Here is a 24,603-nt window from a genome sequence, read left to right on the forward strand (position 1 = left end):
CCCCTCTCCCCTCGGTTTATCGGGCTTCCTCCCCGCTCAGAGGTATTAGGAGTGTTATTAAATGGTATTAAATTTTAATCTAATCATTTTGGTTTTGGGTACCATTTTCGTTTATATTGCAATTTTGTCCGGGTTCGACACTTTTTTGAGCTAAACGTCCTGGACTATTGGGGCTAATGTGTGTATAACTTTCAAAGTTTAAAGTTCAAACATCTCCAGTTCATCAAATACATACAAAAAGGAAGTGAAAAAAAAACAAAAAACAAATAACAACATCGAAAAAACACTGTATACAAATCAGATACCATGGCTTAACAACACCAACAATTTTAAATCAGCGGTTAAATCACTTCAGTTACCATTGATGTAACAAAAGTGAGTTTGTTCACTCTGCCTGGAGCCATTGATCTTTTTGCAGTCACTATCAGTCCTGTCGTGCTAAAAAGCCGTTTAGCTGGGGCACATGTGGCCGGTACAGCCAGAACTTGACGAGCGTAAACTGCCATTCGCGGGATCTGATACTAGTATTGGACCTTGGGGTCCCACAGAATGCCGCAAATGGGCTTCTTCTTTGTATCTGCTGAAATAAGTTGTTTTATAAGGGAGAACAAACCTGTACCTTCGCCATAGGGCTCCTGCGCCCTACACTACAGGAGGAACTAAACTGCACCTTTACCCTCTTTTCTTATCAACACGGAATAACCCTCCGAAATTCTTTTCTCAAAGAACTGGTCAAGTTATAACGTTTCAAGTCAACGTTTAAGGCTACTTCAACTTCAGTGTGCTCTGCTAACTGTGCAAAAAAAATGTAATTCATTTCTATAGACATATTTCTATACTAGCTCTAGATAATCTACCAAGGGGGAAACTACCGCAAATCAGCATCGATCAATAAATGAAAACCGAAACGAAAAAAATAACACTAAATAACTGAGTCAAACCAAAAACGAGCATATATTAATATAAGTTGGGCTCAAAACCCCTATGCAGTCCAATGGCCAAAGCTAGATTTTCCCTTTAATGAAAAAATATAAATGTTTTCACTTTTATAACTTTAATAAATCAAATAATATTAACAGCTTTATTAATAAATATCATTATGTGTATATTAAACTTACAATGCATATTAATTTGTATTTTTGTCAGTAAAGTACAAATTATGTTCTGGCCTTGGGATGGCATAGGGGGTTTTGAGCAAATCTCATGATAATATCTACTCGTTTGGAGCTTGACCGGGCTATTTATTGTAATTTCTCTTCATTTTGGGTTTCATTTATTCATCGATGCTAATTTGTGGCAGTTTGACGCTAGGTAGATGATCTGATTTTATTTTTGCTAATTTTTGGTTTAATTAAGCTCTTTAATTTTCTTTGAAAAAACTAATTTTTTTGGAACAGTTTTTTAATTAATATCTCTTTATTTTATATTGACACTGTTATTTCAGGGAAAAAGAATATCTCAATCTAAATCTTTTCGTTTTTGTAATAGTTTATGCTTTGTCTAGATATCTTTATGATGAAAAACAATTTTCAGAAAAATTTAACAACATAGATCCTTATAAAAATCTAGACACAAATAGTAGTGTTTAATTTAGTTTCATACCTTCTCTAGTTGACCTGAAATGGAAAACTTGATAACATTCGCAAAAAATTTGTTTACTTTCTTTGATAGCTTGGATACACTTACGCTATTTTGATTTGGTCAAATTTTAAGAGCAGAAGAAGCCCTGAAAGTTTGAACATAATACCCTCAGTCGTTCTTGCGATACTGCTGAGATGCTTCATTGGGAATTAGCATAAAGACAGTGCATTTTGATTTAATCTTAAAGCAAAATTTAGTTTTTAAGCATAAAGGCAAATAGGAGGGTGGGCGTAGGAGGGGGATTAGTTTTCCTTCAATCACTTTCGACAATTAAAAAGGGCATCAGTCCTTTCTACTTTCAATCGAATGAGCCCTTTTCGAAGTTCCTACGACAACTCCTTCGATAAGAAGTGTCCTTGTCTAAACAACAACAACAACAAAATAATGATACATTATACCCACATCGATCTCTACTATAAAAATGTCAAGCCTTCCAATCACTTTCGATTATTAAAAAGGGCACTAGGCTTTTCAATTTCCAAACTAATGATCCCTTTTTGAGTTTCTACGACAACGCTTTCTATAAACACCGCATATGCCCCCAGGACATAAATTACAACCCTTACCCTAAGGGCTGTGAGGGTGGTTGTAATCCTCTAAGACCTAATTTCTAGAACTTTCAACTACGTTAAACAAAATGGCTTTCTCAAAATTTTGATTGGATGTGTTTCGAAAAATGGTGGGCGTGGAAGGGGTGTTAGTTGCCTTCCCATCATTTACAAGCCACTCCAATCTCTAATTGAATGAGCCGTTTTCGAAGTTTCTACGACAACTTCTTCGATATGAATTGCCCTGGTCTAAAGGAAAAAAATAATAAATAATACTTTTTGTCAACACTGTTCATATATACCTCCAGGGCATAACTAAAAAACACTTGACCAAGGGGTTCTTGAGGACTAACTTCATCAAAAAACATATTTTCTCCTTGAAAGTCAGCTACACTGACCAAAAGGGCTATCTTAAAATTTTGATTGAATGTGTTTGGGGAAATGGTGGGCGTGGAAGGGGTGTTAGCTGCCTTCCAATCACTTTCGACTATTAAAAAGGGCACTAGTTATTCCAATTTCCAATCAAATGAGCCCTTTTTAAGTTTTTACGACAACTCCTTCGATACGAATTGCCCTGGTATGGCAAAAAAAAAAAAAAAAAATAATACATTGTGCCAACATTGTTCTTTACTTAGGCAGCTCGATTGCGCTGCCAATGAAAGCATCCTGAATTGCCTAATGCTCTTTTACCTACCTCTTTTAATCCGAAAAATCAGAAAGAAAAATGAACAGAATTTTAAAGTGGAAGGTAGAATTTTTGTTTCAAGAAAAATTTCTTCTTCTCCTTCCGACGAACCTATATATATGGCGAGCCCAAGATGACAGCATTTGTCTTTAATAGACCGATTAACTGGTTTGACGGTTTAAACCGAATTGTCGATCTCGATAACCAAAAAAGAGAGCAAAAAACAAAAAAAAAACGGCGGGGTCTTAGTGACACCACCGCTCCAAGAAACACCGGTGGTGTCCGCGCGCTGATGCAAGCTCGGCGGCGCGCCGCCGTTTTTTTTTCGGCGGCGCGCCGTCGACTTTTCGGCGCGGTTTCGGGGTCTACTCTGGATGCTGGTTGGAAAGTGGCTTCAGTTTTCCTTGATATTGTGAAGGCCTTTGATTTGGTTGATCATGGTAGCCTATTCTACTTGTAAAACTTGATAATTGTGGATTTCGACGTACGTTCTTAGGTCTTTTAAGGTCTCTCCTTCATAATCGCTCTTTGTATGTGAGTGTTGGTGGTGCCGTATCGGGTACAAAGAAAGTTGAATGTGGTGTGGCACAAGGGTCTGTGCTCGGGACTACACTGTTTTTAATCTTCATTAATGACTTGTGCGCAGTTGTAGATGGTTTGTCGTTTGACCTGAATTTTCCCGTCAGTGAAACCATAAAGTTAATTATTGGGCTATTTGCGGATGATGCAGATTTTACAGTGGTAGCGAAGACAGAACTGCAACTCATGGAGAAGGTTGTTGCGGGTATGAAACAAATTGGAAAATGGACTAGAGCTAACAAACTGAAGTTAAATAATAGTAAATCACAATTTTTGGTTTACGAAGAAGCCCCAATTACTATCCATGGATTAATGGGCTTGTTGATACTTCAACCAGCGACTAAACACTGTCAAGTACCTTGGTGTCCTGATAGATGAAAGTTTAAGTTATAAATCCCACATAGATTTTTTAAGTAGCAAGATTGCAAGGAATGTTGGGATTATGAAAAAGCTGAGGAATTTTTTCCCCTGTGATGTAATAAGGTTTTTTTATTTTTCTACCGTTCACCCCTACCTTTTGTACTGTAATGTTGATAGGTCGAGCACTTTCCCGACACATTTACTTCCGCTTCGGGCGATGCAGAACGCAGCTATTAGAGTGCTTTGTGGTGATAAAGAAGGTGTATCAGTGAGAAGGAGATATGTTGGACGACATATTTTGCCTTTACATGGAGTTTCTAAATTTTATTCAGCTTTGTTTTCGTTTAAGTATGAGCATGGATAATTGCCACAATGTTTCGGTCAAATTTTCGTGGCTGGATGTAAGTCCACGAATACTCAACCACAACAGAATCTCAGATAAGACGACCTTAGGTTCAGGTTTCAACACGAAGATCATTCTTCTCTATCCGTCACGTTGGAACAGGGTTTTATAATAGTTTACCAAATGAATTATTAGTTGAAGAAAATATTGCTAGTTTTAGGAGCAGGCGTTTTAGAGAGTATAATATTTCTTAGTGATTTTCTCTCGAGTAGTTTTGAGAGGGTGATAGTGGGAGAACGGTGATAATTAGTTACAGTTTGTTTTTTTATTTATGAGCCACACTAAGTTGCAGGAGGTTGTGCCGTGCCTTTTTCTCCTCTCCTGTTTTCTTTCTTTTCTTTTTTATTTAGTATTGTTTTCTGTCGTTGATAGTGATGCAAATATCAGGTTTTTTTTTGAAGAGTGTATAGCCTAAACAAGTTTGCTTCTGGTAGTTGATGTATTATTTGTTTAATGTAAATAAAACCTTTATTAAGTCAAAAAGTTATTAAGTTACCCAATTTGTCCATTTTTTAAATTAATTAAAAAAACTTTCCGAAAAATAAGTTTTGAAAAGAAAAGTTAAGGCCATTTTAAACTTAAGCTCAGCAGATAAAAATACCTGTTGAAATTCAAACTCAAAACGACCAGAAATTACTATTAAAGAATAAATGAAACCCAAAACGAACAGAAATTAAATAAACAATCATAGCAAAAAAAACATACAACAAGTAACAATACAAATGAATAAATAGATCTTAAAGCGAGTAATGCTTAGATTGAATATGAAAATCAAGCTTAAAACGAAAAATAAATATTTTGCTATTGAAGTATAAATGAAACTTAAAACGAACAGAAATTAAATAAACAATCAATGCAAATAAACATACAATAGATATTAATGTAAATGAATAAATAAATCTTAAAAAGAGTGAAACTTAAGCTGAATACACAAATCAAGCTTGAAACGAACAAAAAAACTACAAACAAGAGTTTAGGTATCGCCTCCTTCTCTCACTGTAAAAGTCTAAAACCTACTGCGTCACTGGCACTTAACTGAAAACCAATTTTATTACAAATATTTTCTTATGTACTTAATATTGAAAAAAAACATTAAAATTATAGTAAAATTTTGAACGGATGAGCTTTCAGCAATTAAAATCATTATACGTCAAATATTCACTTTAATTTACTAGTTCTTTCCAAAGTTGTTCAAGATGTATATAGTTTCACTACAAACAAGAGTTTGGACACTGCCCCCTTCCTTACCCATAAATGAAAACCAAAAGACTACTGCGTCATTGGCGCTTAACTGAAAACGAAATATATTACAATTATTTTCTTTTTCAATTTTTAAAGTATTGAAAATAAAAATAAAATTACAATGGCACAAAATTCTCGAACTGATGGATCTTTCAACAATTAATATCATTATACATCAAATATTCAATTTGATATGGTTTATGCTTTCAAGGACTGTTCAAAACACACATAGTTTTCAGTAAAGCGCCAATGACGCAGTAGGTTTTATACTTTCACAGTGAGAGACTGAGGCGATACCCAAACTCTTGTTTGTGGTAATTTTTGTTCATTTCAAGCTTGATTTGCATATTCAATTTAAATTTCACTTGTTTTAAGATTTATTTATTTATTTACATTAATATCTATTGTATATTTGTTTAAATTGATTGTTGGTTTAATTTCTGTTCGTTTTAACTTTCATTTATACTTCAATAGCAAAATATATTTTTTCGTTTTAAGCTTGATTTTCATGTTCAGTCTAAGCAGTACTCACTTTAAGATCTATTTATTCATTTATATTATTGCTTGTTGTATGGTTTTGCTATGATTGTTTATTTAATTTCTGTTCGTTTTGGGTTTCATTTATTATTTAATAGCAATTTTTGGTCAGTTTGAGTTTGAATTTTAACAGGTATTTGTATCTGCTGAGCTTAAAATGAATATGGCCTTTACATATGACGTAGATAATTTCGGAAAACACAGTGCCTTTCCATGACGATAAATAAAAGTTCAAATAGGGATAAAATCATTTTAATAGACAGTGATGATAATAACAGTGATAGAAATTCACAAAAATACCAGATATTTCGGTCACATATGCAGTGACCGTCATCAGTTGTTTTACTAAAAAAATATTGAAGTATATAAGATTTATTCATTCATTTATGTTTGCATCTGTTATCTTTATGTTTGTAAGATACTTAATTTTAATTTCTGTTCGTTTGGAGTTTCGTTTATTCTTTAACAGTAATTTCTGGTCTTTTTGAGTTTTAACTAAATACGAATTAATTTCTGTTGGACCTGAGTTCAATATGGCTGTTTATTTTTCTTAGAAAACTTCTTTTTATGCAAGTTTTTTTTTTAATTAATAATATTAATAACTAACTGAAATTGTTATCTACTTTTTGAACTATTTTTAAAAAACTGGCTATCTCAAAATTTTTAGCGGATGGGTTTGGGGAAAAAAAGACGTGAGGGGGGGGGGCTAGTTGCCCTTAAATCTCTTGACTCTTAAAAAGTGAACTTAAACTTTCAATTTCCAATCAAATGAGTCCTCTATGAAGTTTAAACGAGCATCCCTTTCATAAGAACCATACATGCCTTTAGGGCAAAACTTAGAACGCCATCCCCCGGGCCCTGGGGGTTGTATTGTAACCGGAGTTTTTCTTATTCGACCTTTGAAACTTTTTTTTTTAACAAAATGTCTATCTCAAAATTTTAATCAGATAGGTTTGGAGAAAGAAGGCGTGGGGTGAGGGCCTAGTTGCCCTCGGATCTCTTTTGACTATTAAAAAGTGAACTCAAACTTTCAATTTCCAACCAATTGAGCCCTCTCTGAAGTTTATGCGAGCATTCCTTTCATAAGAAACATATATACCCCAGGGCATAACTTAAAAAGCTTACCCCCGTGTCCTGGGGGGGGGGGTGTCGACACCTGAGTTTTTATTATCTGACTTTTGAAAAAATTTTTTACTTAAAGGCTATCTCAAAATTTTTATCTAATGCATTCGGGAGAAAAGGGGCGTGGGGGGGCTAGTTGCCCTCCAATCTCTTTCGACTCTCAGAAATCGAACAAGAACTTTCTATTTCCAATCAAATGAGTCCTCTCTGAAGTTTTTGCGAGCATCCCTTCCATAAGAACTATATATTACCCCAGGGCATAACTTACAACGCCTGCCCTCGGGCCCCGGGGGTTGTGTGGACAATGGAGTTTTTTTTATATGATCTTTGAACTATTTTTAACAAAATAGCTATCTCAAAATTTTGATCGGATGCATTTGGGAAAAAAGTGCGGGGGGGGGGGCTAGGTACCCACAGAGATCTTTTGACGCTTAAAATTTGAACTAGGACTTTCAATTTCCAATCAAATGAGCCCTCTGTGAAGTTTATACGAGCTTTCCTTCCATTAGAACCATATAAGAACCCCAGGGCATAACTTATAACCCTTGGCCTGAAGACTGTGGACGGAGTGCCCTGCTCAAAGATATAATTTCTAGAACTTACCACGGCGTTGAACAAAACGGTTATCTCAAAATTTAGATTGGATGTGTTTGGGGAAACGGTGGGCATGGAAGGGGTGTTAGTTGCCTTCCAATCTTCGACTATTAAAAAGGACACTAGCCATTTAAATTTTCAATTGAATGAGCTCTTTTTGAAGTTTCTACGATAACACTCTCTATAAAAACCTTATATGCCCCCAGGGCATAACTTACAACCCTTGTCCTTAAGGCTGTGGGGATCGTCATCCTCAAAGACCTAATTTCCAGAATTTTAAACTACGTTGAACAAAATGGCTATCTCGAAATTTTGATTGGATGTGTTTGGGGAAAAGGTGGGCGTGAGAGGGGGGTTAGTTGCCTCCAATCACTTTCGAATATTAAAAAGTGCACTAGCCCTTAGAATTTCCAATTGAATGAGCCCTTTTTGAAGTTTCTACGATAAAGCTTTCTATAAAAAGCTTATATGCCCCCAGGGCATAACTTAAAACCCTTGCCCTGAGCGCTGTTGGGGGAGCGTCCTCCTCAAAAACATAATTTATATCTAGAAATCAACTACTTGATGTGTTTGGGGAAATGGTGGGCGTGGAAGGGTGTTAGTTGCCTTCCAATTACTTTTGACCCTTAAAAAGGACACTAGAACTCTCGATTTCCAATCGAATGAGCCCCTTTTGAAGTTTCTACGACGACCCCTTACATATGAAGTGCCTCTGGAAAAAAAATAATAATAAAACATAGGAGCCGTATGGCCTTTACTATTGGCAACGCTATAGCGTTGCCTCTGATGTGGGATTTATCATTTAGAAAGGGAAAAATTCTTGGCCTAGGTGTGTTCGAATAGACTAATGGTATAAAGGTGAAGTTTTGGGGAATGTTAAGGGGTATATTGAGCTAAATCAAAAGAGACTACCTGCATCCAACATTAAAAAGGCGTATCTGTAATATCTTAGGAACAGGTAAGGGTATTAACTTGGGACTTTTAGGGCCACTACTACAAGTACTACTGTTGCAAACACGACTAGTTGTGACTGCGACTGTGACTACTTCAAAAGTGATCGGAAAGCTACCAGCCGCCCTTCCGTGCCTTTTTTCCTAGATGCATCCCATCAAAATTTTGACATAGTCGTTTTGTTAAAAACAGCAAAAAGTCAAATTACTATAACTCAGGGATTGACAACCCCCCTCTAAAGTCTCCGAGCAAGGGCTGTAAGTTATGCAAGTTTCCCATTGTTAACATACCATATTTTTATTGGGAAAAGAGGTTTAACCCTGGATCTCCGAAAAGGCTTAGGCTATCAAGGTAACACTCTAAGGAAATGTTGTGAGGGATTCCGAATGCATTAAAACACACTATGCGCTTGCCGGCTCAACTGACAACCCTGCTACAACTAGCCAAATTATTGGTAGCTCAGCTTTAAGCAATACTGCTACATCTAGCCAAATTATTACCGGCTTATATTTAAACAATACTACCACAACTAGCCAAATTAATACCGCCTCATCTTTAAGCACTGCTGCAACAACTAGAAAATTAATGCTAGTTCATCTTCAAGCGATACATATGTCGACCCTGCTGCAAGACGATTCAACATCGACGCCATCGATCGGTGCTTCATTGGACACCCCACCAACAAGCCAACGATTCATCTGTCAACCGAAAAAAAAGCCAATTCAAGACGAACTCATCTTTAGGAGATTTATCGGACACCCCACGAACAAGCCATTTATTTACCAGTAAAGTGCAAGATCTAGAAGACTTTTCAGACCCTTCAAATAGTGGAACGCAACATTTGTCAACTATCAATTAAGGTAACGTTGTTTTAAATCAAATAGGTAGTGCAGGCACTGTTGTTGCAAGGTTGTCAGATGAGTTGGTTATAATTTGGCTCGATATAGCAGCATTCCATAAGGATGAGCCGGTAATAATTTGGTTAGTTGTAGCAGTGTTGTCACATGAGCCGGTATTAATTTGGCTGTAGGTAGCAGCAGATAAATTATAACTCCTTTTTTTTAACAGAGGGGCTTGATTACGACATATCTCTTATAAGTCTATTTGTTCAAAAACATCATTTGATTCATCAAACAGTTCGTGGTAACGAACTTTAAGTAAGGAGCGACACAGCTCAAAACTAATCAAAACTCTAAAAAACGGAATTCGGCTTCAAAGATTCGACTTAGCGGAGCGACACGGCTCAATAGTAACCGAAACTCTTAAAAAGGGAATTTTTATATCAATAGATATATCAATTCATTTCAATAGATTTTCTGACAAATTTCCACAATGTAAAATTTCCCCTAAAAAATTCACGCCCTGGAAACTTACCTCCCCATGGAAAATAATCCCCGTGGAAAATCCCACCAACAGAAAACAACAGTAAACAATGGCTAAGTTTTGTAACTTAAAGACCTTTTCCCAGTGGCGGGGGGGGGGGTCATGATATCTCCAAAGGCTTAGTTATTTCGCCCTTCAACTATGCTGAACAAAATGGCTATTCTCAAAATTTTGATCAGACGATTTTGAGAAAAAAGAGGTGTGGGAGGGGGCCTAGTTTTCCACCGATTTTTTTCGGTCACTTAAAAAGGACACTAGAACTTTTAATTTCCGTTCAAATGAGCCCTTTCCCGATATTATAGGACCACTGGAACGAAACGATCACCCAAAATAAACAGGCATTCGTGATCTTTCTTCTGGTAAAATATACAAAATTCCGTATTTTTGCAGATAGGAGCTTAAAACCTACACATTAGGGTCCTCTGATACGCTGAATCTTATGGTGTGATTTTCATTAGGAATATATGACTTTTAAGGGGTATTCCCCCCTTTTTTTAAAAATCAGGCAATTTTCCTTAGGCTCGTTTGATGATTAAGACTAAACTTAATGAAATTAATATCTATTTAAAATCAGCATAAAAAGCCGATTCTTTTGATGTATCTATTTGTATAAAAATTCCGATTTCTAGAGTTTCGGTTACTATTGAGCCGGGTCCCTCCTTACTTACAGTTTGTTGCCACGAGCAGTTTGAAAAGTTTATTGCGAAAAAAAATTTATGGTGATTTCTAAGTAAAGCCTGAAAACTCTCGATAATGACGTCAGATCAACATGAAAATTTTACCATTGGCATCAACATGGTCGAAAACCTTGTAAAGTGACATTACAGTCCCCCTCCTTGAACAACACTTTTTTGCAAGGGTGGCACTGATCTGTCTCCTTTTTCTTTTTTTTCTTTTTTTTCTAGCAGGGCTAGGGAGTGCCCAGAGCAATGAGTCAGAGACGTTCAGGTCCATTAGTCTCTCTCCTGGCTCTTCTTGTGTGACTAAGATTTATATCTTAGTCACATAACTTTCTTGTTGGCATCCAAAGTACTTTCTCATTTGCCAACAGAGCTTTAATGATTCGCTGGGATATTTCTTGGACTGAGGTGATTTAGTGATAGTTTTACTTTTTAATATTTTACCATAAGGCGAATTAATATTTAAAGGAATATATGTATTTATTTTCTTTGGCTTCCCTGGCCTACTTTGCAATACCCCTGCCTATAGATACAGCTGAAGCGTCCTCGAGCTCTACAAAAGGGTTCGAGGGATAAAAAATATGCTCCTTAAAAGCCAAATTAAAAGTTTCAGGAGGTTCTCTAAATTTGCAATCAACAAGGACTAAGATTAAGATTTATATAAAAAAAAGGCAAGGGAGGGGGGCTTGTTGCCTTCCAATCATTTTTATTCTGAAAAAGGACACCAAGACTTTCAGTTTCCAATTGAATGAGCCCCTTCCGAAGTTTAATTTCGCTAGGGAGTGACCAAAACATCATAGAGATGTGTAATAGCTCACTCGAACGAAAATTATATGTGTTAGTGCCCTTTTTAAGTGACCAAAAAGATTGGGGGGCAACTAGTCCCGTCTTTAAGGCCGCCTCTCGCCAAAGTCGTTCAATAAAAATGCTCGTCCGGAGTTAGTTCCCAAGCAAATTGGCGCATGAAGAACGACCTCCACGTGCCTCTGGATACCTGGCTAGCCACCAGAGAACCAAATGCATCTAGGGACGATTGGGTTGGCAGCCCTCCTCCTGAAACTTCTATTGCTACGAATGGAACCAGAAACTCAGCCTCGGATATATCATCTCAAACCCCGTCTCGACCTCGGACCGCCCACGGACAATTCAATCTGAATATTGCTGACCAAGGTGGCATCAATGTGGCCACCTGGAATGTTTTGACACTGAACCAACCCGGTTCAAAGCTTCTATTAGCCAGAGAACTAAAGAACTATAAAGTTACAATTGCTGGAATCACTGAAACACATCTATCTGGTGATGGTGAGGAATACATTGGTGTAGGGCGCACACTACTTTGGTCTGGTGGTCACCAGAAACGAAGAGGCGTTGGCCTAGTACTAAACAGTACAGCATGCAAGGCCCTCCTGTCATTCACACCAGTTACACCCAGGCTCCTGAGAGCAAGGCTCTATGGTAAACATGGAAAAATAACCATAATCACCTGTTATGCCCCCACAAATGAAGCCCAGGAAGAAGAAAAGGATGACTTCTATACCCTTTTAAGCTCTGAGCTCTCGTCAGTACCTCCCCATGACTACCTTGTCCTTCTAGGAGATATGAATGCTAGCATTTCAAATGAGTCTGGCCTGTGGGATTTCACTGTTGGACCCGTAACAATAGATGGCCTAAACGACAATGGAGAGAGAATGCTCAACTGCTGTCTCGCCCACAATCTTACCATTGCAAACACATGGTTTCAGAGACCCAATATAGCCAAGTACACCTGGTATAATAATGATGGATCAACGAGTAAGATGCTCGACTACATTATAATCACCCGGCAACGGCTTTCTTCTCTGCCGAGTTGTCGCACCTACCGAGGTACCGAATTTGGGAACACCGATCATCGTCTTGTTGGAGCGAAAATCCGGCTTCGCCCGAAAGCTACAAAAGCCAGCCAGAAACCTCGGAAAATTGATACCTACTGTATCCAGCAAGACACCGCTTTGGCTAAGCAGTATCAGGTCGAAATATCCAACAGATTTGAGGTTCTTACGCAATGCGATGATAGTGAAGGTGTGTGGATGGTCTTCAAATAGAATGCTCTTGCAGCTGCAAGTAGGGTTGCTGGAATGAAACAGCGTAAGAACAAAGACTTGATCAGCAACGAGTCCCTCACCATTATTGATTGCAGACGGGAAGCCCGCCTTCGCGGGGACATGACAGCGTATAGGCAATTAAATACATAGCATAACATCATGCTGCACAAAGGCCATAAGACCTTTATTGAAAAAAAAGCATGTGAGCTCCAAGAGGCCGCCAAAAAAAAGGACATTGGAGCCAAATATAAGATCCTCTGTGAGCTCTCATGTCAATACACTCAAACTGCATCGTATCTCCGTAACGCCAGTGGCGAAAATATTTACGACAAATCACAGTGCCTTCGCCAGTGGGAGCAACACTTCAAGAAGCTACTGAACTCAGACCCACCTGACCAAATTGACGACGAGATTACTGCTGCGGCTGAGAATGCTACACCTGCCCCCGATGGCACTGAATTTACAGCAGAAGAAATTAAAGCAGCAGCACGAAAGTTGAAGAACAACAAAGCGCCTGGAATATGTGGCCATACATATGGACTCCTTAAAAATGGCGATTCATTCATGACCCTCTGGCTACAAATGCTGTTTAATACTGTGTGGCACTCTGAAATAATACCATCAGACTGAAAGACTGGCTTACTTGTGCCAGTCTACAAGAGGAAAGGAAGTAAAGCAGAATGTAATAACTATCGTGGAATAACTCTGCTGTCGGTACCCGGCAAACTCTTCACCATGCCGCTCCTCAAGCGGGCAACAAAGTACCTCCATCCCCTTCGTCGCCACCAGCAAGCTGGATTCATGCCGGGTAGGCCCACTACTGAGCAAATCCATACAATTAGACAGCTGATAGAGAAAATTCTAGAATATGAAGGGAAGGCATACATTGCCTTCGTCAATTTCGATCTGCTTTCGACACTGTCGACAGACAGTCACTATGGTTGATCCTTCAATCTGCTGGTGTACCTAAGAAAATTGTCAATCTGTTCAAAGAACTACACAATAAGACCGAAAGTGCTGTTCTTGTAAATGGCCCGCTCTCATCAGTTTTTCAAATTAGACATTGTGTTTAGCAGAACTGTACTGCTGCTCCTGAACTCTTCAACTGTGTCATGGATCACGTTTTCAACAGAACACTGTCGGTGCAACTGTTTGGCAACGATTTTGCACGAAGAGTTCTGTTAGATGTCGACTTTACTGACGATGTTGCATTGGTATGTGAAAATCTCAATGATATCAAAACTGCACTGGAAACGCTTGCATCTGTTGCAAGAAAACTTGGTTTAAATGTAAACTGAACCAAGACCAAAATATTACCTGTGGACAAGACACCATGCAGCCCCCTGACAACTATAGAAGTATCTGGCCAAGATGTTGAGATAGTCAAGTAGTTCACCTACCCTGGTTCAATTGTTTGCTCAAACGGAAATCTAGATGCAGAGATATCAGCAAGGGTGGCAAAGGCGAACGCCGTTTTCGGCCGCTTACTGAGAACAATATTTCACAAACCCCAAATCAGCGGTCTCGCGAAAGCTTGCATCTACTCTGCCTCGGTAGTAAGTGTCGTGTTGTACTCGTCAGAGACTTGGCCTTTAACGCAGTCGCAGATCATGAAGGTAGATGCTGTCCAGACAAAACACCTCCACGAAACTGAACATGTTATATTGCTCGAGAGGATATGGAATAAGGATATCCTCTGATCCTTCAAGTAAATATCTCGCTTTAAACCACCCGAGTTCTGTTTATTCTATTGTCGTGGTCGTTTGATTCATCTAACTAATGATAAACCTGCTAGAGTTATATTTAACTTCGATCACCCTAAGAACAACAGGCGGCGCGTTAGATATAGGCCCCGACCGAGATGGGTGGGTATCTTCCAGGATTGACTCACGGCATGGGGCATTGACCCCAGTGAAGAACCTACCCTGGCAAAAAACAGGCCACTCTGGAGACGACTGACAGCGCTGATGTCTGGTTCCCTCTACGCTGGCGACGCTGCCGAGCAAGAGCTTTAAGTCAAAGTAAGTCAAGTAAGTCATTTTGTCCAACATAATTCAAAGGTCTAATATCTAAGGTTTTGGTGATGATATAACCGTCCATAGTCCTCGGGGAAAGGGCTGTATGCTGTATCGGTGTATAGTTGTTTTCGGTATGTTTGGTTGTTTTGCTAGTTTTTTGTAATCCTACGAACATAGGGGAATATCACCAGTTGATTTATTTTCACTAATTTTATTGATATATGTTAAATAGGCTATGAAGTAATAATTTTTGTTCGTATTAGTTTCAACTTCGCTCTTTACTTCTCTCAGAAATACTTCGTTTTTTTTAACTAATTACGCTAAATGCCGGGTCCATTTTAGGCAGGTTTTACTGCAGCCTTTACAATATTTGCATTGGTTTGCACACACATGTTCGCGGGATTAGATAATGATTAACACAGATTCCATAGTTAAACCACAAATCGGTGTAGGTTAAGGAACTAAGCATTTGTAAATCCAAGGTGGCTAAAAGTGCCGGGAGGGTGTGGTCACTTTTTTCTTTCTGAATTTAAACCATAAATAACATCCTAAACATTCATTTTTGCTATCAGTTGTATTTTAAGACTATTACTCACAAGACCAAAAAGAAAAAAATGAAAGTAGGTCCCATGTTTATATTTTCATTTCTTTAAGCAATTTTTCAGTATTAGGACATGAAATACCACAGTAGTACACTATTTACAATACTTCCATAGTATTATAAACTGCTACTAATACTACTACTACAAATCACCACAGCACCAAGCCCCTAAGGCCAACACAGCTACGTACGCTCCTTTCAATACTAATCTATTGAATGCCTCCCTCTTTACACCTCCCAAGAAGTTCCCATTTCCTTTAAATCTATCTTTACGACATCATCCCCCCCTGACTACCGACTACCTGCTTTCCATTTAGCCCTAGACGGCTGGCTTAAAAGGACAATCTGCCATCATTCATCCGCAGAACGTATCCTAGCCACCTCAACCTTGCACTCATTATAGCCCTAGAAAGCGGGATTGAACCACACTTTTCGTAGAGCCTACTGTTTGAAATACTGTCAGTCAAACGGGTACCCAAAACAATCCGTAGGCAATATCTCTGTAAGACATCTAGCAAATCTTCCTTCGTTTTTCGGAGCATCCATGCTTCAGAATTATATTTGACCTATGTCATCACTGCAGCTTCCGGTATTCTAATCTTGCTTCGCAGACTTGTCTTCCTATTCTTCCAAACTTTTTTCAACTGTGAAAAAACACCCTGAGCCTTGGCTAGTGTACTTCTAACATCTTTACTGATTCCACCATCTTTACTAATAATACTGCCAAGGAAAACTTAATTCATAACCATCTTAATCCAGGGCGAGAGGGTTATGGAGTTTGGACCCCCCTCCTTCAGCAAAAAAAATTTCCAACTCTTAAACTGGTTGTAAAAATGCGGGTAAAAGCATTACTTCTTTTCAAAAAGAAAAATAAATTCTTCGACTCGTATGTTGGTTTCGAAAGACCTTATCCCTCCCATTAAAACAAAAATCCTTTTGGTAGCAACCCTCGAACAACATTTTTTCGTACCCCCCCCCCCTATGGACGAAAATCCCATATACGCCCTGTTCCTAACTATTGCTAGTCGCAATAATGCTTAAAGTTAGAAGTACAAAATTCAAATCTTTTGTATGTGCCATTTCTTTCAACTTAATGTTTAAATACTTCTTACAATGTTTCTCTGTCAAACAGTTCGTTGTAACAACTGTAAGTAAGGAGAGTCTCGGCTCAATAGCAACCAACACTAAAACACGACTTTTAATAACAATAAATATATCAAAAGAATTGGTTTTTATGCTGATTCCAGACATATAAATCTCATTGAGTTTAATGTTACCTATCAAAGACTACGAGCCTGAGAAAAATAGCCTGATTTTCGAAAAAGGAGGAAATTTTCCCCAAAAAGTCGAGCAGTCTTAACGAAAATTCACAAAATCAGATTCAGCATATAAGATGACCCTACTGTAGGGATATAAGTTCCTACCTACGAACATGTGGAATCTTATTTATGTTTTGCCAGAAAAAAGATCACGCATGCGTGTTTTCCTTCAGGGGTGATCGTATCGAACTAACAGTCCTAGAAGCTTGGGAGAGGGCTCACTCGAATGTAAATCAAAAGTTCTAGAATCGTTCTCAAGTGACAGAACAGATTGGAGGGCAAGTATCCCCCATTTTATCCTTAAAGACACCCGATCAAAATTTTGAGATAGCCATTTGGTTCAGCTTAGTTGAAAAGTCCAATAAATATACATTTGGGGATAACATGACCCCTATACTCACTGAGGAAAAAGACTGTAAGTTACACAATTTGTCCATTATTCACATATAGCAATTGTTGTTGGGAAATATACGCAAATGCTTTCAGGGCGGAATTTCCTGCCGGGGGGGGGGAGGGGTCCAGGGAGATAATTAACTTGGGGGTCAAGTTTCAAAGGGAAATTTTATACCGAAAATGGTACGAAAGGAGATTTCATGGAATGACTTGAAAAACGGTCATAAATTAAATAAAAGAAGAGTTGTTTTTTTTCAACCGAAGGAACAACATTTAAACTTAAAAAGAACAGAAATTATTCCGTATACTAGGGGGCTGCCTCTTCCTCAGCCCTCGCTCTTTATGTTAAAGTTTGACTTGCTGTCACAATCTTTTAAGAAAAACTGCTGCAACACAAGGATTATTGAATTTGAATGAGAAGTATTAATAAAGAACTTTAAGAAATTAGCGTAAAGAGCGAGAGTTGAGGAAGGGGAAGCCCACCTCATACAGAGAATAATCTCTGGTCCTTTAAATTGTTTATGTTGCTTGTTACCTTTAGGTGAAAAAATTTTTGTTTTTTTTTTCGTTTAATAAAAAGAATAACTGAAGATACGGCCTGTACTTTTTAGTTTTTAACAAAATTAAAGTAGGCTAAAGGTTAGACAGGCAAGTTCAAATGTCGTTCTCGGCATACTGCACGGGAGATTTTATTTACCCCCTCCCTCTATCAGCTAAATTCTGTCTATGGTTTAAATAAAGTTTTAAATGAACCATGAAATTGGAATAAATAAGATATATTGACGTAAATTGAATAAGTGAAAAGGTTCGTACGTGCCTGCCCAACACACTGCTCTCGTTTGGGTGGTTGCAATTTCAATTATATAACTTCTGCTAATTTCCGTAATATATTTAATTCATGATCTCGTACGAATCCTAAACAGAGATTAAAATTGTGCTAGAAAATCAAATAATCCAGAAATGGAGTGGAGGGGAAAAACACTTGGGAACGTTAAAATTTTATTATGATATTAAGATAGTTTATGGGCAGGAGTTCCACCTAAAGGTGAATTTACCACCTAGATATATCCCTTATTGGATTGAGCTTAGGGGTAATTGCCTTCCAATTAGTGCAAAACTTGAAAGGTTCGCAACAGAAAGAATTTTTGAAGACGGCAGGTAAACTTGCCCAGCTTGTAGAGATGAAAAGGATGATTTGGTGCATTGCTTGTGCGAAAGTTTTTTGCGAAAGTTGAGTTGATACTTCCATTCCAAATGTCTTAAAAAGTACGTCTGCACAATCTATCTGTAGAACAGCGAGTTATCTTGAAAATGTGTTAAAAGAAAGCTTTGTTTATTGATTTATTGAAGTGTTCCATCTATGTAATTAATTTATTGGTTTTCTTTGGGATAGGAGTTTGGAAGAGTAGAGATCGCTGAAGTAAATTCATATTATTTCTGCATATGGCTGTTTCTTCGGTTTAAATACACATTATCTTAATTTATTAATCATTTTCTTCCAAATTTCAAATCTAAAGTCAATCTAAGATTAGTATTTCACACATATTTGGTTTCACACTCCACTTATGAATTTCAGGGATTCGTCGCTTGTGCTGTGATTGCTGCTGCATTTGCTGCACCTCAGGACTACCCAAAGCCGGAATATAAACCTGAATACAAGGCAGCTGAATATAAGCCATCATACAAAGCAGCAGACGTAAGTTTGGATTTTCCCTCTGTTTATAAGTTCAACAATATTAAAAGACCATTTAAAGGGATAATAATGAAACTACTAAATAGTACGAGAATACTGAGCTTATTTGAGAACTTTAAAGAAATTGAGTTGCTAGACAAGTGGAGTAAAAGAAAAAATTACTGATTAGTCTTTCTTTCAAAATACATACACAGAAAATAAGTCAATTTAAGTCTTGTTTCATTTAATAAAAGTCTCGAATCAAATTCAGAATAAATCAAATAGGTATGGTATCAAAATATAATAGATAAAGCAACTCCTCATTTCGAATATTCGAATACCTGCCATCTAATATCAATATATAATGTGCCAAAGATGTTCGATACCAAAGTAAGTGTGCTTAACTTATATTAAATAAAAAAAAACAAGTTTTTTAAACTGAAAGTAAGGAGCGACATTAAAACTTAAAACGAACAGAAATTATTCCGTATATGAAAGGGGCTGTCCCCTCCTCAACGCCTCGCTCTTTACGCTAAAGTTTTTTATTGTTTTAAAAAATAAAGTTGTGAGACAGAGTCAAACTTTAGCGTAAAGAGCGAGGCGGTGAGGAGGGGACAGCCGCTTTCATATACGGAATAATTTCTGTTCGTTTTAAGTTTTAATGTCGCTCCTTACTTTCAGTTTAAAAAACTTGTTTTTTTTATTAAATTTCTGATCGTTTTTTAGTTAATGCAGCTTTTATTTGCATAAAAATTCTACTTTTCTTTTGCTAAATGGATGTCTTTACAAATTAACTTACGTAACTAACTTCTATATTCGTATATTTTTCTTCTGGCAAAAAATACAAAGTTGCAGATTTTTGCAGATATGAGCTTGAAACCTATGTAATAGGGTTTTCTGATACGCTGAATCTGACGGTGTGATTTTCATTAAAATTCTTTTACTTGTAGGGGATGTTTCCCCCCTCTTTAAAAAATCTAGTAAATTTTCTCAGGCTCGTATCATTTGATGAGTAATAATAAACTTTATAAAATTTATATATTTAGGATCAGAATTATAAACACATTCTTTTGATACATTTATTGACATCAAAATTCCGTTTTTAAAAGTTTCGATTACTATTGAGCCATATCGTTTGTTTTTTATTGTTTTTTTATTACGTATATGTTATTACGTATATGAAGGGGTTCTCCCCTTAGTCAATACCACGCTCTTTACGTTAAAAGTTAAAAAAAATTCGATTCACAAACCCCCGAATCACAAAGGCCGTTTAATTAGAATAGATAGCTCTTTTGAAAGCACTAAAAAAAAACTGTAGCGTAAAGAGCGAGGTATTGACTTGGGGGAGAACCCCCTCACATACGTTATAATTTCTGTTCGTTTTAAGTTCTAATATTCCTTCTTACATTTCAGTTGAAAAAACTTGTTTTTTTTTATTTAATTTCTGATCGTTTTTTTAATAATGCTTGGAAATCCGGCGCCCCCTACATAGAAATGTCCCTTACCCCAAAGAAACATCCTCCACGGAAATATTCTCCAGAGTAACCCCCTCCTCTAGCCCCCCCCCCTCCAGAAAAAATCCTTCCTGAAAATGGTTGTATACTTCGCAATAACCATTAAATAATGCTGGCAAGTCCGGCGCCCCCTTCATGGCAATTTCCCTTCCCCCATGAAAACTTCCTTCATGAACAGATCCTCCAACATAACCACCGACCCACCCTTCCCTCCCACTACCAGAAAAAAACCTCCTGAAAACTTCTGTGTACTTCCCAATAACCAATACAATATGTTAACACTGGGTAAAGTTCATAAATTTTAGCCCTCCCTCTGGGAACTTCGGGGGGTTAAGTCATCCTAAAAGACATATTTATCATATTTTCGACCATGCCGAACAAAATGGCTATCTCAAAATTTTGATCAGGTGACTTTGGGAAAAAATTAAGCGTGGGAGGGGGCCTAGTTGCCCTCCATTTTTTTGTAAGTCAAAAAGAGCATTAGAACTTTCAATTTCAATTCGAATGAGCCCTCCCACGATATTCTAGAACCTATAGGTCGATACGATTAACCCTGGGAAAAAACAAACAAAACACAAACACATAAACAAATCAACACGCCTCCGTGATCTTTCTTCTGCCAAAAAATGTAAAATTCCACATTTTTGTAGATAGGAGCTTGAAACCTCTACAGTAGGGTTCTCTGATACGCTGAATATGATGGTGTGATTTTTATTAAGGTTCTATAACTTTTAGGGGGTCTTTCCCCCTTTTTTTGAAAATCAGCCAAATTTTTTCAGGCACTTAACTTTTGATGAGTGGCACTAAACTTGATGAAAGTTATATATTTGAAATCAGCATTGATATCTGATTCTTTTGATAGATCTATTGGTGTCAAAAATCCGTGTTCTAGAGTTTCGGTTACAATTGAGCCGGGTCGCTCCTTACTTACAGTTCGTTACCACGAACTGTTTGATTATACACCTACAATCAGTCGTTTTCCACACTGGAATTCTTGCACTGCTTTGCTTTGCACCATTTTAATTCGTACAGCGAGGGTGCCAAGCCGATGATGAGCTCTTTCCTCGGGGAGGGGTGCACATATCACGTGTGTGGATATTTGGTAGACTTGGTGGTTTCATGTTGCGTAGTGCAAGACCAGGCTGCGGGGATTCCAAACTTCTCTATACATTGGGGAGGAAACAATGACATATTTCATATTTATAATTGGATTTGCAAGAAAGATTGTCCTTTCTCAAAATACCACAGTTTCCATTATTTTTCAAATTTTATTTTTCATTTTGACTACCCCTTCGCCTAAAAAAATAAATTTTCATTGCGTAGGTGTAGGTTGTGTGGTGATTATCCTTGTTATTAGGAAATTTCTTTGTAAACCTTCATGGTTGATTGTAAATTCCGTAAAGATTAAAACCGAAAATACGTGCGATATACATAATTGATTTGTCGTTTGAACGATTCAACTGATGTACTGAGTTTCACATATTTTTCATATTATAAAAATGTACATACTTTTGTTTGGTTAAAACTAGCATTAACATCACTGAAGCAATGGCGTAGCAAAACATAGGGCTAAGGTTAGGATACGAGCCTTGCAAAATGATAGATAAATGATACACACAATGATCGACAAAAGACAAATGTTTAATCGTATAATGTTTAATCGTATGATAGACAAATATTTAATCGTAGAATGACTATTCAACAACCTTTTCTAAGTTTCAGACCTTAGTAAGTAACGTATTAGCTTCGCCCATGCATCGAAGCCATTACTATAAAGGGTGTAAATTTGATTTGAGAATTAACAGAAATTAATGTGTCTAAATGCCTTACGGCAAATTGTCATAAATAGCAATGTGAATCGAACGCATTCTACAGGCATTATTTTTTTTTTATTTAACTTGAAACCCCTCTATTATTAGGTTTACAATAGTATCTGAAACGTAAATCACCTAACCTTTCTTTGCAGTACAAATACGACTACGCCCCATATCAATTTGCCTGGGCCGTAAAGGATGACTACACCTACAATGACTACGCACATGAGCAGGTCACAGACGACAAAGGATACACCAAGGGAAGTTACCGCGTTCTCCTCACGGACGGTCGCGTCCAGACCGTAATCTATACTGCTGATGCCTACAGTGGATACAACGCTGATGTTCAATACACTGGTGAAGCCAAATACCCTGAATACAAAGCACCAGCCTATCCTGCTCCAGAATACAAAGCCCCAGCATACTCTGCTCCAGAATACAAGGCACCAGTATACAAAGCACCAGCCTACCCTGCTCCAGGATACAAAACACCAGCATATCTAGCTCCAAAATACAAAGCATCAGCCTACCCTGCCCCAGAATACAAGACACCAGCATACCCAACTCCTGCATACAAAGCACCTGCTTATGAGCCAAAATACTAGATATTCATAGAATTTATTATTCGTTATTTTTATACTAGAATAAAAGTTATTTCATTGAGGAATCTCGTCTTAAATCGATATCTTATTCTTTTTTTTTTATAGTATATTCATTTTCATAAAAACAAAATGATTCAAATGGATTCCAAGTTAAACTTGGCTTTTTTTTATTAAAGCTAGGGCTCTCATGAGCCTATAGTGGCTTAAGATTTAGTTGATATTATGGTTACATCCCGTTCCATGTAATTGTAAAATAACTTGGCGATTTTGAACGTTGAAAAAGATTCATCATGTTGTCTTCCCAATAAATTCTCCAAAAAAATTCAGAGATAAGTTACTTTTGAAATAGAAGCTAACAGATTCTTTTTTATTTCAAAATATTGCCTCTTTCATTTTCGTCTTGCCAAAAGTAAGGGTCAGTGTTTTTAATGTCTGAAAGGGTACTCACCATTACGATAAGCTGTTATGTGTGAACCATAGCACAAATACATTATAATATAATGAGACTACTACTACTATTACTAGTTCACTGGATCAAGAATTCGCCTCAGACAAACACAGCAACGCATGCTCCTTCTCCATCCCAATCTATGCAAAGCCTCGCTCTTTACAACCTCCCAAGAATTTTCTATTTCCCTTAAATCTTTCCTTATGACATTCTCCCACCCCATTCGGGGACGACCAGCTTTTCGTTTGGCTCTAGATGGTTGGCCACCAAGGAAACTCTTTGCCAACCTGTCAACATTCATCCACAGAGTGTCCAAGCTATCTCATTCTTTCTATCATTACAACCCTAAAAAGAGGGATTGAATCACATTTTGCGTACAGTTTACTGTTTGAGATACAGAGAGTCAGTCGGGTACCAAAAAAAAACACACACAGAAAGTTTCTCCGATAAACATACAGCAAATCCTCCTCCATAACTTGCAACGCCCACGTTAACCATTGTCATCACCGCAGCTTCCAATATTGTAATCTTGGTTCATAGCCTTATCTTGTTATTCTTCCAAAGTTTTTTCAGCTGTCAAAAAACACCCTGGACCTTTGCTACTCTTCTTTTAGCATCTTCTCTGCACCCACCATCTTTACTAGTCATACTACCTAGGTAACTGAAGCAGTCTAATTGATCAATTATATTATCACTTATAAAATCTCATTCTCTCATTCTCTCATAACATCACCTCTTCACCTTCACTTATTCCTACTCTATGCGAATCAGTCTTTTTGACATTAATTTTCAAACTTAATCTTGCAACCTGAACTCGCTAATTTTTAGTTAAAATATTTTATTTAAGATGCTTAAATTATCAGTCAAACAGTTCGTGGTAACGAACTTTAAGTAAGGACCGACCCGGCTCAATAGTAACCGACACTAAGAAACGGAATTTTGATATCAATAGATACATCAACAGAATCTGTTTTTTTATGCTGATTTCAAATATATAAGTTCCATCAATTTAGTCAAGTTTAGTCAAAAGTTCCGAGCCTGAGAAAATTTGTCTTATTTTCAAAAAAGCGGAAAACACCCCCAAAAGTCATAGAATTACACATTCAAATTCAGCGAATCAGATAACCCTACTGTAGAGGTTTCAAGCTCCTATCTGCAATAATATGGAATTTTGCATTCTTTGGCAAAAGGAAGATCATGGATGATTCGTGTTTAATTAATTTTTTTTGGGGGGGGGGGGGGTGTTAGTATCAACCCCGTGGTCCTAGAATATCGCGAGAGGGCTAATTCGAACGGAAATTAAAAGTTTTAGTGCCCTTTTTAAGTGACTAAAAAATTGGAGGGCAGCTAGGCCCCTTTCTACGCTCAGTCTTTTCCCGAACTCACCCGACCAAAATTTTGAGATAGCCATTTTGT

General features: G+C 37.5%; 2 protein-coding genes across 2 annotated transcripts in view; one reads left to right on the plus strand and one right to left on the minus strand.

The window, feature by feature from the left end:
- The window catches only part of PolH (DNA polymerase eta), a 419,141-nt gene that overhangs the window by 224,405 nt on the left and 170,133 nt on the right, over positions 1-24,603 (minus strand). The window lies entirely within an intron of this gene.
- On the plus strand, positions 15,414-22,796 carry LOC148949481 (uncharacterized). The gene is made up of 3 exons (XM_089093500.1): positions 15,414-15,444; positions 18,714-18,833; positions 22,290-22,796. The coding sequence occupies exons 1-3, from the start codon at positions 15,439-15,441 to the stop codon at positions 22,740-22,742; spliced, it is 579 nt and encodes a 192-aa protein (XP_088949626.1). The 5' UTR covers positions 15,414-15,438; the 3' UTR covers positions 22,743-22,796.

This window comes from Artemia sp. Qi Xiang Cuo, chromosome 8 (genome assembly GCF_049724085.1).
Source record: "Artemia sp. Qi Xiang Cuo chromosome 8, ASM4972408v1, whole genome shotgun sequence".
Classification (NCBI taxonomy): domain Eukaryota; kingdom Metazoa; phylum Arthropoda; class Branchiopoda; order Anostraca; family Artemiidae; genus Artemia; species Artemia sp. Qi Xiang Cuo.

What these genes read in the sequence shown, in the direction of transcription:
- LOC148949481 (XM_089093500.1), top strand. An exon ending in CATCATACAAAGCAGCAGAC is followed by an intron (nt 18,834 to 22,289) that starts GTAAGTTTGGAT and finishes CTTTCTTTGCAG; the next exon opens with TACAAATACGACTACGCCCC.